At 51.0% G+C, this 13403-nt stretch overlaps 2 protein-coding genes across 2 annotated transcripts; one reads left to right on the top strand and one right to left on the bottom strand.

Moving 5' to 3' along the window:
- Positions 1-33: 33 nt before the first annotated feature.
- On the bottom strand, positions 34-5576 carry EMWEY_00022840 (hypothetical protein, conserved; the record flags this gene model as incomplete). The annotated part of the gene is made up of 13 exons (XM_013480725.1): positions 34-165; positions 404-829; positions 944-1083; positions 1262-1348; positions 1699-1754; positions 2241-2298; positions 2410-2564; positions 2810-3101; positions 3403-3531; positions 3732-3959; positions 4305-4492; positions 4613-4789; positions 4915-5576. The coding sequence occupies 13 exons, from the start codon at positions 5574-5576 to the stop codon at positions 34-36; spliced, it is 2730 nt and encodes a 909-aa protein (XP_013336179.1).
- Positions 5577-9631: 4055 nt separating this feature from the next.
- EMWEY_00022830 (hypothetical protein, conserved) lies at positions 9632-12786 on the top strand (the record flags this gene model as incomplete). The annotated part of the gene is made up of 9 exons (XM_013480724.1): positions 9632-10163; positions 10395-10503; positions 10738-10908; positions 11043-11412; positions 11545-11635; positions 11769-11928; positions 12039-12163; positions 12532-12599; positions 12727-12786. 9 exons carry the CDS (start codon positions 9632-9634, stop codon positions 12784-12786), a joined length of 1686 nt encoding a protein of 561 aa, XP_013336178.1.
- Between the last annotated feature and the right edge of the window lie 617 nt (positions 12787-13403).

Raw genomic sequence — 13403 nt, 5'->3', positions numbered from 1 at the left:
ATATATATATATATATATATATACACGACGGGCCTACTCTGTTTGGAGGCGCGTATCATTGTCCAGGAGGGAACGAGCGTGCTGGGGGGCATTTTCTGTCTTAAGCCTCAGTGCCATGTCCTTGGCCACGCCATGCAGCTGCAACGTCCGCACAACGAAGATGCGCTGACGAAGCTCGCACACCAGCCTCACACTGTAAATTGATTCCGGAGGATGCACAGATGAGCCTACACTGATGAAAAGTCAGAATTTCTATTTCGTGGCAGCGTTGTTAATCATAGATGGGAAATCTAAGCGAATACACTTCATGATGAGAAAGCAGAGAGAGTTTATGCGCACCACGCCATTAGAAGGAAGTTGACATGAATTGTTCAAATATCAGTTCAGTTTCTGGCCTCCTTACCCGTTTGTCGTCTGTGCACTTGGCAAAACCTCGCAAGCAAAATTTATCGTGCCGCTTGCTAAGAAGGTGCAGCTTTCTCTGAGCTTCCCTGGCCTCAGCATCCCCTTCGGCGCCACCGACCGCCGATCCCCCACAAATGCTAACGAAGTGATTCAATTGCCTAATGGCCATTTCTTGTTGCAGCCGCAATTCGTCATACTGAGGCCAGGGCACCAGAGCGGCATCTCCCCCCCCGTCACCAACGCCTTTCAGCTGCTTGTCATGGCGCAGAAGCCTCTGCCACCGGGGATAGCTCCACAGATCAGGCGATGGTATGCGAAGGGGAATATGCTCCATCGTGTATCCAAAGAAGGCTTCGGAAACGGAACAGTCAGGAAAAGAAAGGCCTTCTTCTCCTGCCTTCAGCCGTACGACACCTAGCTCCCCCTGCGAATAGAAAAAACGAAGGCATTTGCGTGTCACAAAGACAAAATGACAGGGACCACAATCAAATGCTGCATGCTACACCAGGTGAGGATCCTTCTGCATGGCTTCACTAACTTTCGATTCGTCGATGACGACTGGAAAGAGAGGTGCGTTTGCGGAGGCCTCCTCCAGCGAGCAAAGCTTCACCCACTTAAAAGCATAACCCAATCCTCCTATATTCGTGGAGCCAACAGGCAACAAACCTCGCACAACTCCTGCGTCAGCAAGATGACCCGTAAGGAAACAAAATATCGCCCAGTAGTCGCTTCCGACGCAGCCTTCCACAAACACTGCTTAACCATCAGGTTCACCACGTTCCCACCATGTGCCGTCAAGAAATGCAATGTATGGTTGAGTGTAGTCACTCTTTGCGAATTAAGCAGGATGTGGCACCCGACTTGCCTGAAACGTCCTTTATTGCTGGCATTCCTCCTGGGGAAACGCCAATCCAGTCAAGTGGTGATTCCAGATCAAAGAAGCCTGCATCAATACATCAATGCCAAAGGAAGCATGCAGTGTTCCCATGTACTTATCTTGGCTCAATTGCTGCTGGGCTCCTGCGTCTCTGCACTGCCATGTGGAAAGACAACTGCCACCATTATCACCTTCGTGGATTATGTCGACATCCGGCATAGAGGCAGCAGCGGCGGGGGGAGCCGCTAGCCTCCGCTTGGAGCAAGAAATTGGCAAGCGAAAGCTTGCATTGGGGCAAGAAGGGCTCGGATGCACGTGCAAGACGGAGCAGTGCAGCTGCAAAAATCCCTCGCTAAACCCTGTTTGTGTCACAACAACCAATAACTGCTGGGAGCCACACAGCGAAACAGGCCTACCAAACACGTCGGCCGTGTATAACAGCACCCCCCCTAATGTGAATATGCGCAGCGTCCTGAAGCAATGCAGAGAGAAAGATGCTTGCACCTGTTACTGTGGAAAGGGAGTATCTGAAAGTAGACCGCCTGCTGCTTCCCTCTTATGTTCCCCGTACGCTCCATCATCACTGCAGTGGTGCTTGAAAACTACCAGTAGGTGGTGATTTTATGCCTCTAATGCACTAGGCGACATTTAACAGGGTGCATTTCACAGGGCGTTCGATGTATCCAGTGCAGAAGCTAGAGACATACCTGTCTTCAGTTACTGCGGCAACGAATGAGTCTCCGGCAGCTACTGCAACAATCGTCTCTCCCTCAGTGAAGTGCTTTACCCATGACCCAGCATCCAAAAAGCAGCTGAAGGAGAGTGTACACAAGAGCGAACCGATCATATGAACCAATTCGTGGCATACTGGAGGCATTGGGTACGCATGATACATCAACAGAATCTTAAACGTGAAATGGCTTTGTACTGTTTTCGAACACGGTAAAGAGCAACTCACCGAAACTCCATGACACTGCGAGATGATCCTGAAGCGGCCAAGACAACGCCAGCTCTGCCTGCAGAAAACAGCAGATGCTAGTGTCCGTTGGGCAGCAGGCCACTGGCACTGTATGCAGAAGCAGCGGGGAGCAACCCTTCTATAAAATTAACAACTCCTCGGCACTCACAAAGAGCAGCGGCAGAGGAATTATGCAGATCTGCAAGCTTTCTGTGCGCCGTTCCCTCAGCAACTGCCCCAGGAGAAAAATTAAAGACATCAAGAACGGAGTTTTCCGCCGTCACAGTTTTGGTGATGTGGCCGAAATGCGTCCAATACAAGCACCTGCGAAGGCCACGAGTAGAGAAGCGATTACTTTTAGAATATATATCCGACGCCAACAGTGTACGCTGCACCAACCAGGGAACAGCAGAGAACAGCATTCTACCGAACATCTAGGCGTATGAGGGCACATAAAGGTGCATAGCCTCGGTGCAATTGAATGGCGCCCATCAGCTGTGTAGTCCTAATCAATACAAAAACGTTCCAACAAACGGAGGCTAAGGCTGTTTGGTGCATCTCCGTCGCACCAGGGTTTCCCCGGATCTTTTGGCTGGGGCCCACCGCCTGGATGGATGAGCCTCTGCTTGGTTGCGTGCTGCTTCTTGATCAACGCATTCAGCATCGCCTGAGCCTCCTGCAACTCCGACTGCAGCGCAGTGAGGCTGGAGGCAAAGACTTCAGTACCGCCAGCATATACTCCCTCGCCGTCAAAGGAGGCCCGCCGGGAGCCGCCCGAATCCGTATCGCTACTTTGGCTCTCCTCTCCTGCTCCCGATGGAGGTCGTCTGCGGTGCTTATGAGCGCGTTTCTTAGGGGGGGCTGCACCAGCGTTCAAAGAGCAGGGGAATGGAGCACTTCTGCTCGTGAAATTCTCTTTTCTTGATGTTAAAATCACGTGTTTCACCCACAGTAAAGCTTGCTCTTAATGAGTGCTGTGCTCTGCTTTAATTCATGCCAACAAATAGTCAATCCGGTGCAGATAAAAGCCCATCGGAAACAAACAGCACATGCTTGATAGACTCGCCAGGTTGAGTTCCCTACAGCCCCTATTCTATTAGTTGGTATATGTTCATGCATGCCCACATGCACACAGACGCGACCACCTCGGCTGCTCGCTTACTTCTTTCCTCAGGGTCCATCCCATTGAACAGGTCATTTTCCTGCGCTTCACTTTCCGTTTCGTCGGCCGAAGCTTCTGCCGCTTCCCGACTCAAAAAGTCTTTAAAGGACCTCGCAGAAGTCGCACTTTCTGTGGGCAGGAGAACAGAACGAAGAAGCGAACTAATGCTGCTTTCTGTGTGTACTTCGTCTGAAACGGTGGCAACTGCGTCAGATGATCTGCCCGTCACTAAGAATACTAAACCCGAGCTTCCGTATTTGTCACACACTATGCTTCCTGACTTGATCAGCGAAGTCTTCCGTGCATTTGCTTACTCGTCGCGTCCTCACCCTCTGCATCTCCAACCGTAGGTTTTTGAGGGTTGTGCGTGGTTTGCTCCTTTGCGTCAAGTTTATCTCTATGCACAAATGAGGCTGACGCCTGATTGGCAGCTTGCATATCCTCCGGGCATAAAATAAGAATGCCCAAATAACCATCGTCTCGCAACAGCACCAACGGGGCCAGGGAGGAGTTGGTGGCCAGGCAACAAATACTCCTAAGTTGAGCAGTCCCGCCAACTGAAGACAAACGGCAAGTACGGACAGCGTAGACATAAACAGTAGAGCACAAATACATTTACAACTTGTATTTGCAGTGCCTTTAGTTGCAACAACACGGAACTATACACACAAATGCACATGCAAATGTAAATACATCCCTGTCTGTGCACTGTGAGGTTGCGTGCCTCCAGTCTCTCCGCAGGTGAGTCTACCAACGAACAGACGAAATAAAGAGACAATAGGAATAGGGCAAATAAAGGACGGCGGCTGTACTTTGTATCATGACAAGTGGTCTTTTTTGTTGCATCCTCCAAATGCTTAGTTCCCCGATCGCCGATACACCGCAAACGACTGGCGCTCCACCGGACTCTCCTGATACATCAAGCGCTTTTTCTCCGACAACAGAACCACAGTGCTGCAGTAAAGCCAAGTGGGATGGGGCGTCGGCTTCCCTCAGAGCTGGGACCTCCTTTGCCTCCTCCCACGCATTCGCCTTGCACGAGCTCCTCAGCTGTGGGGCCCCTGGAAGTAGCAGCTTTTCTTCCCCAATCCTGTTGTCAACCACGCAACGATCGAAAGACGAAAACGTTGAAAAAAGAAGCCAATGCGCTGAGCAACAGGGACTAGGAAAGGACAAAACTGTATAGGGGGTAAAATGCGCGTGGGCACACCATGTTGGTTGGACCGCCGGGTCAGCGGGGCCTGCAAGTTTAAGCGGTGAAAAGTCCTTTACGACTGTGAATTCCCGCCCATTTCGTTCCAGCAAAACTAGGCGCCGCTTTCGGGTGCTGATAGCCAGGCGGTAGCCTTGGGCTGACAGTGTGAGACGACAGGCTCCATCGACAGGACTGCAGAACAATCAACGTTTCCAAAAGACGCAAGTCGCCCTGCTATATGAAAAACATTACAGAGAAAAACAAGCAACAATTTATACTGTGTGCATGGCTCAGTAAGGGGACAGAGGACGACTCACAGGATCTCTGTCGTGTGACCAGTTTCTGGCCACGAGACAACGGCAACGCCATCGCTGTACAACGCAATTAGCATCATGGTGTATTTGATGCTCCTTTTCTGATTCTCCTGGCGTACAGCTGATGTTGCCATGTCTTCTCCTTGGACATAACAGCAAGCCATGTCAACTGGTTCGGCCATCCGACAGTACAACAGCTGCTTCGAGGCGACAGAGAGTCGGCGAGGTAGCTGTTTTTCTGCGCATTGCTCGCTGTTTTGACGGTCCTGTTGCTGTTTTATTTCCATGTGCCACAGCTGTCCATTAGCCAGACCAACGAAAAGTTGCAGAGGCGCGTCAGCTGCGTCAGCCTCTGCTGCGGCCAAGGCCGTCACTCCGCTGTTAGCTGCTGATGCTGCTGTAACCGACACCTTGCAGCTCTCAAGATCTACCTTGGCTGCCGCCGTATTCACTGCTTGTACTGTCTGAGAAGGCAACAAGCGGTGAGCAAGGATGGTAGCCGTTCCATTAAAAGTTAAGAAATCGGAAAGAATATGCCGTTTCGCTGCATCTGCTGGCCCTTCAGAAGGGAAGCGGACCACAGCAGAGATTCCTTTTGGCGGCAAGTCTTCATTCCTAACACTGCGCCAAGCCAGGCGTGGGCCTGACTCGCCGTCTTGCTCCATTGTAAGAGGTATCGAGTTCTACAACGGGTAGCAGCAAGGGTTATTGAGCACACGGGAGCCGATGTGGGGTGAAAAATAACGAACCCCAGCCTCGGGTGATTGACAGAATACTACGTTCTGCTCCGATGAAGCACAAAAACTAAGGATTCATCTCCAGAGAACAGTGCAAAGAGGGGGTGAGCCTCAACGCGGTCGTTCCCGTTGCAGTCGCTCTGGGGGAACAAATGTTAAGCATGAAAGGGTTAAAACCGAGCCCCACAGTGCTTCATTTCATTTCAAGTTAATCAATCCAGGCATATTTTGGCCTTTTCCAGCCTATATCAGGGGAATTGGCCCCTTGGGGCTGACCGGTGGTGGGTGAGGAGTTGTGCCTCAGCTGGTGGGTGGTACATGGTGTGTAGTGCAGAAGCACTACAACGTGTCCCAGGTGTGACATCTAGCGGCTTTAGGTCATTAAAAAAAATAAATATTGTTGAATAATTTAGGGATTAGGTTACCGTTAGATAGAGTCATAGCTTAGTAGGGTCAGTGTGCTAGCTATCCGCGCTTGCCGTGTAATGCAGTGCTTAGACACTACTTTGGATCCCAGAGATGACTTCTAGAGATCTAATAAATGGACGAGGAATAAAAACTATTTATTATAGCTGTGATTATGGAATTTTTATGTAGATGGAAGCTTTATAGGTCAGACACCTGACTGTGTTGTCGTTATTTCCCCTCTTTTTTATCAGGCACTGATCCTCGGTGAAGACTGGGGGGTCAGTTCTGATTATTCTAGTGAGTCAGTTCTGGTATTCTGGGAACTTCCCTTGTCTATAACAGAGACTCGAACATGTTTTGGAAATTTAATTATTGACTTCTGGGAATGTGAGTAGCTAGAGGATGTAGTTGGGAAGCCCGATGGTACAAGATGATATCAGTAGGCACAGCTTAGGACTGCTGCGTACTACATTTGGGGGCTGTTCAGGGATATTATATACATATGTTTTACCCAGGGACCTCTCTCTTAAATGTTTATCTCACTATCCCAACCATTCTGTAGTGGAACGGTTAATGGGAATCAGCTGCATCACAACTGAAGAGCTAGGGGCGATGGCGTGAGGAGCCAGTTAGGAACGGGAGCACGTCTTGTGGGAAGGACAGTGGGGTCCATATCTGACACGGAAATTCCATTGCAGACTGCAATAAATGATAACCAGGAGCCGAAAACACCTAGGGTGGACTTTCTCCGAAGGGCTGATTTTCACATTCCTAATGCCAATGGAATAAATATGATGTACTTCCTTCGTCATATGGAAATGTTGTTTTGTGGAGATCGGTTTACCTCACCAACACTGGGGATACGAACTGCGCGAGTACTTGACCGGGGATGCTCTACGATACTGGTTCTACCTGTGGGATACTAAGGCAGATATGAAGGATTGGGAACGTGTCAAACGCTCTATGTTCACTAGATTCTGTGGGATTCCCCAAAATGTAACCTTTTGGCGCTTATCTAGAGTCAGGTGGCAGGGTAGTGCTGTACAGTATGCCTCCAGCTTTTCAGCGGTCCTGTGTCAGGGAGAACCTTTCCCACCCGATCACCTAGTGGCCATTTTCCTAGCTAACTTGCCTGACGGTGTCACTCTAAGAGTGACAAAGGAAGGCCAAAAGAAGTTCACAGTCGAGGGAGAGGCTGCCGCTGAGCTGGAGAAGACAGTGAGGAGAAGAGAAAAGACCTTAGATTATCTGCGTCAAACTAGACTGTCCTCACAGGGTCTACGACGGACTGTGCGAGATGTGTCTGATGAAACGCAAAGATATGGAGATCGGGAAAATCTACGGGATCGGCGAGTGACAAGGGACATCATCTGTTTTGAGTGTAAGGGTAAAGGGCATGTTGTCCGGAGTTACCCTACGGCCGACCCAAGGGCTCAGAGGGAAGGCGAGAAATGCAAGACGTGTGGAGGTCTGAATGACTATGCTCGAGACTGCCAACATCGGCGCGGAGCGTAATAGATAATAGGGGTAGGCGGCCGACCACATGTTTTAGTACTGAGGGAGCCAACTGTTGAAACGAAGAGCCACAGTACAAGTTTAACACAAGGGTAGTATCTGTCGAACACCAGAGGGCGGATGTGGCTGCGAGCCAATGCTAAGGGTTCATGGTTACAGCGGCCTCAAAGAGTTTCATTAGTCAGGAGAAAGTTGATCGTTTACAGCTAAACGTGCACCTACCTTCAGAAGAGTGGATGTTTATGTAGGTCATTGGCGAGCAGATGCGCATTGATAGGGTCGTCATGAGATCGACGACGTGGGGTGGACGCGAGCGTTCCACTGGAGACTTCTTGAAGGGGCCTGCACCTTGTGAAGCTGTGTTAGGGTTTGGTCCGTCGACCACTCAAACAGTGAAGTGGTATCCTCAGCCAGATAAGTTGCGAACCCACGGGAATGCGACGTGAGGTGGGCTAACGGTAGCTCAGTAATACAGATTTCGGACAAAAGGGGGCCACACTAAGGACTGCGCCAGAAGACTCCAGCAAAGCAGGCATACGACATCATCACTAGACACATGGCGGGCATGTTGCCGGACCAGGTCGCGGCCATCCTACAGCCACCACCTCAGCAGTACCGGGCCCACGCGGGGGTGGGAGCAAAGGTATCGATTGCCTCTGTAGTTCAGCAGGCTAAGACAGACATACGCAGGGAATGTACCGCCTACTGGCTTCTCCGGACGCAGGAAAGGCAACGGGGATAATGTCACATCCCTGAGCAGCCAAGGGGGCTGTTCTACACATGGATTGGATTTCGTCCCCCCCCAGTCTGTCAGATAACTAGCCAAGATCATTATATCACAATAGCAGAGGGTGATGCGTTGGCGTCACCGAGGACCGAGGCACCACTCAGATATTTTCAATTGGAACCGGTGACTGCAGAGGTACTGCTTATCTGTGAGGTGTCCCTCGAGGTGTTCCCAAACTCTGGAAGGCCTTCCCCGACGCCCTTCCAGCAGGGCCGCCGTCCAAGTGCCCTGACGAGTATCACACAGTCCTTGTGCCCGTTGCGACTCGTACCTACGCGCTGTCTGGCGTGCTGTTAGTACTGCGTGTTGTGAAAACGGGGGAGGAGTTCTAGAGCACCAGTTCTGCGTTAGCGTGCCATCTACATAGTTAGTAGTTTAGCATAGGATAAGACAGACACTCGCACAGTTGGATGATACCACACTATAGGCATGCGCACTAAGTAGCTGTGAACAAATAAATACAGCACGGGGTTAGGGAAATTAGTCATCAGGTATACTAATAATAGCCTTTTGAATGGAGATACTTACAGTGGGTGGCTTAGAGTAAACTGGAATGCACTATAGGAAAGGATGTGGCAGGTGAAAGTAAGCACAAAGCGTAGCTCGACACTACAGCAGGTAGGCCCTCTACTCCAGTAACATGAAACATCCCGACAGCGACAATTGGGAAAATGGAGGTTAGAGAAGAAGAGAGATAAACAATCTGGGAGGCGGCTCACGGGGGGAAGTTGTAGTGCAGGGGCACTACAATGCATCTCTGGCGTGGCCTCTAGAGGCCTAGTATCATGAAGAGGAATAAATACTACCGAATATCTCAGAGATTAGGACATTACTAGATAGGAGGGAAGCTTATTAGGATCGGAGTGCTCGCCAGCCGGCACCACCTCGGGGCTGGTTGTGAGGCAGTTGCTGTTACTCCTCTGGAGCTGGCCCTCAGCAAGGGTCGAGTGGCAGTTCTATTATTCTGCGAGCAGACATATTGTCTTTACAGGGGAGATCTATTATTCTGGGTTTTATCTAGTTAACAATAGAGACTCGAACATGTTTGGGAAATTAACAACCGGTTAACGGGAACGTGCGCGATTGAGAATGATGAATAGACAACAGGTGTACTGACTAGACATACCTAGTCGCAGCGAAGTACCGCTGTGCACTACAAGGACCGTGTACAACTACTGACGCGTCCACAGTATATGCTCCAGCAATAGACACAGCAGCTACATCAGCTGAACTTGCTCACCCGCCAAAGAATACTTCTGACCCTTGCCCAGGGATGGCGCCCTGGGGGTCAAGAGTTGCTGCTGGCGATGTAGATTGGCAGCTTAAACGGTACCTTAGACCTTGCAGCTCTGCTAACCTCTGCAGCAAAGCCCGCCGCACAGGCGGCGGGTCAGCAGTATCTTCGGCATCTTCACAGGCTGCTGCCGCAGCTGTTGCTTCCAGCAGCACCAGTAAATCCGTCGGGATAACAGCCTGCGGACAGCCAGTGCCAAGCCCCGCTGCTGGTGGAACCTTTCAGCAGGCGAAGGCAACGAGCAGCAGAGCTGCAGCGGAAGTCCCAGCAACAGCGGGGTCCGCAACAGTAGGGAACGCAGGCTGTGTAGAGTGTGCCCCAGAAGGGCGCGTTGGTGAAGGGAAACCAAATCATTCAGCTGGAGGTCCTGATGCGGCTCCTGGTACTGCTGCTGCATCTTCTGCTGGTTCGAGAAGTGCTGATGTTGTCCTTAATACAAGGCGATGGGCAGATCTGCCCGACCCGTTGGTGCTGCAAGTGCTTGACTTCGGCGGGAGGGAGATTGCAATGAGTGAGCTGTTGATTCCCGTGATTCTCCGTGATTCTCCCGTTGATGCTGTGGCTACTACAGCTACTCTTGCGTCATGTTGCGTGTGCTGATTCGTCTGCTATTGCTGCTGCTATTAGTGCTCCTGCAGCTACTTCATGCGGCACGTCTGTGAATTCTTGGGAGCGTCTGAGTGCTTGGGAGAGGTGTTGTAGCTACGGCTCACTTTACGTGCTGTTCCGTTTGTTGCTGCAGCGTGTCGTCGCTTTGCTGGCCTCATACGCCGCCAAAGGCGGGTACTGCGTTTCTCTGGGGAAGCTTCGACAGCTTCCTCTGCAGAGGCGCTCATACGGGCGATAATGAGGTTAGCTCAAGCGCCTAAACAGTTTAGGAACAGACTGAAAGGATTCTGAGTCACCATTAGGGTTGAGGGACCCTGTGAGAACACAGGGAATTAAAAATCAGGGGGTTTCAGTATTTTTTTAGAGCGTTAAATATCCTCTACAGTGTTCTAGGCCTCAATGCCGTTCTTGCTCCAGGCGTTCTCTCGTGGAACAGTGACGGCTGTTGAGCTTGCCGCTGCTTGCATCTATTGCAGCTCGCCGAGTCTGCGTCTGCTGGAGATTACTGCTGGGGGTGGCTTGAGTGCCTCTCAAATGGACCGGCTTTCCAGAGCTCGCAGCAGTGCCTTGCCTCAGAAGCTCCAGGTCTTGGTGATGCGTCGGTGCAACAGACTTACTGACAAGAGCCTCAGGACACTTCTTCTCAGGTCGGCAAAACTGCTCATCTGACATGAAGGTTCCATCTGCTACTGTTTGTGTTGATGCAACATCCGCTGCAACCGCAGGTGCCTGCTTTAATTTCGAGGCTGATTGCATCTCTGTGCCTTTTTTGCGGAGCCAGACTGCGCGACCTTCGGTGTGTAGATCTTCGTGATTCGTTCTCACTGACAGATGAAGCGCTTTTAACACTAGGTTTCCTTCCTCGGCTAGAACGAGTGGCATTGGGGCTAACAGCTGGCGCCCGCGGGTGCTGCCGGCTGACCTGCCGTTCCCTCAAGGCCCTCTTGACACCACAGAGGCAAGAATACCAGCAACAGAAGCAGCAGCAGCAGCGGCAACAGCTTCCCCAGCAGCCAGGGCAAGCGCAAATGCTAAAACCTTTCGTGGAGCAGGCAGAAGACGTCTGCATATCCCCCATTAAGTTTTTGTCTCTCTCCCGTTGTAGCGAAATGAAGGACTTCACTGTACTGGCCAACGCAAAAGCTACACTAGTAAGGCGTTTTTAGCATGGGGTGCCTGATATCGACGAATCATCTAGTGCGTCCTGCTGCATCGGGGTGCTACAGCTGCTGATGCACTGAGGCTAACCATACAGGAGCACATGCTTGCGTTGAGGGTTTTAGGAATTTCTTGATCTACGGGGGACGGCAATTGACGACTCCTCAGCTCGCGTTTTCGCTGAGTTACACAATCTGCAAGTGCTTGTCCTAGCAGGTGAGATCCACCGGCCAGCGCAGCTAAGAGCGCTTGTCAGTGAGATGAGCGTTGCATTTGGTTGTGGCAAGTATCTCTGTATTCATGTATGTTCGCTCATATGGGTGTTTTGCCTTCATTCTGGGGTGTGCAGACACTGCAGTAACAACGGCAACCGTGTCAGTTGTTGTGGACGGCTGCCCAAAGTTACAGATGCTGGATCTTTCATGCACGGGGCCGGTATCTCGAGACTGCCTTTTTCGCCTCGCACTTTCGCTGCCGTCAATTTCCCGCCTCAAGCTCAGCCACACGGCGTAGGTGTGATGTTGCGGTTGTTGTGGCACCTCCCGACGTTTTCACCTTCATACTGCATCTGGTTTTTGTGCCAACGCATTTTTGAATATTGCTTTCATTGCTGCTGCAGAGCGATTGATGATAACCTGCTGGCGCACCTGTTGGCTGAACTGCCTCTCCTTCGTTTTCTTGACGTCTCGCATTGCTGGAGAGTCACCTCAGCCTTCTGCGACGCTCACTTCACGGTCGCTTCAGGTGATTCCCCAACTTTGGCTAGTCCAGTGGCCGAGCGGGAGCTGCAAATGCAGATACGGTTGCGGCAAGATATTATCTTGTCTGCCAACTGCTGCATTGAGACTGTTGCTGACTGTCCAATGATTCTCGATGCAGTGGATAGTGGTGTTCGTTGTGGGCACACGTGGATTTCCGAGTTTCTGCCGTGCTGTCGTCACACCTTGTGTGTTCCATATGAGTTTACATGCCTAGGTTACCTACTTGGCTTTGTCCCTGCCTGTTGTAGTTGCATGGGCACCTTCGTAACTCACTAGATGCACTTTGAGTCCGTGCCTTTTCTGGTGCAGGGAAGCAGCTGAAACGATTAGGGCTATTTGGATGTAATGTAGAGAGACAAAAGGTTGAGGAGGCCCTCATGCTTGCAGGCGCCACCAACGCCCGCCTGTCACTTCACAGTGTAAGTGAGAGCACTTTCTAGGGGTTGCCTCTGTAGTCAATCTTACTAGGTTTCTCGCGAGTGGTTCCGGAGTTGCAGCCTACGCTTGTCCTCAGTAGAGCGCATTTGGTGGGCGTGTTCGCCTCAGGAGATGGCTTTGTTTGAAATGCCCCGGGTGTATGCAACAATGAAAGGCCTTGACCTTTAAAAGCAGATACCCCTGGCGTCCCCTTGTGGTATCCGACTGTCCCGCAACTGGCACTTCGGCTGTTTTGCCGAAGCAACGCAGCTGACATTGATGCTTTGGTAGTGTTGCGGGGCTGCTGCTGCAGCCCTGCGCCACACAGGGATACGCGCGATTTGGTTTGTATAACATGCCGCAAGCACAGCAGCTGGTCTCTGTGCTTTGCGTTTTTTGGTGTCTGGTGCAGTGAAGCACTCATGGGCAACTGTTCGCTGCGCTATATATTGACTAATTGGGCTCATTTTAACATATATCTCTATGCCCCGGAATCTACCCGTCTAGTGGGTACAGGGGTCGGCATTCGCACTGAATATTTTCGAAGCGTAATGTGCAAGTGCAGTTATCTTCTACATGCGGTCCGACAGCCAGCATGAGGATTCCTGTGATGCGCAGTCGAAGATTTAGATCATTTAGCGCTTCAAGGGGGGATAACAACTTACCCTGTCTGCTGTCGACCGTTTCATTATTGCACTTTTATACTTGGCCTGTGACTTCTTTGATACACATATTAATGGGAGCCGATTGAAGATGTCCTGGCTCGGGAGAAGGCAGATCAGGCAGGTTTTTTTTCGATTCTGCAT

Source organism: Eimeria maxima, genomic scaffold (assembly GCF_000499605.1).
Source record: "Eimeria maxima Weybridge genomic scaffold, Emw_scaff225, whole genome shotgun sequence".
Classification (NCBI taxonomy): domain Eukaryota; phylum Apicomplexa; class Conoidasida; order Eucoccidiorida; family Eimeriidae; genus Eimeria; species Eimeria maxima.
Note: the sequence above shows the minus strand (reverse complement) of the source record. Positions and strands in the feature narration are given on the sequence as shown.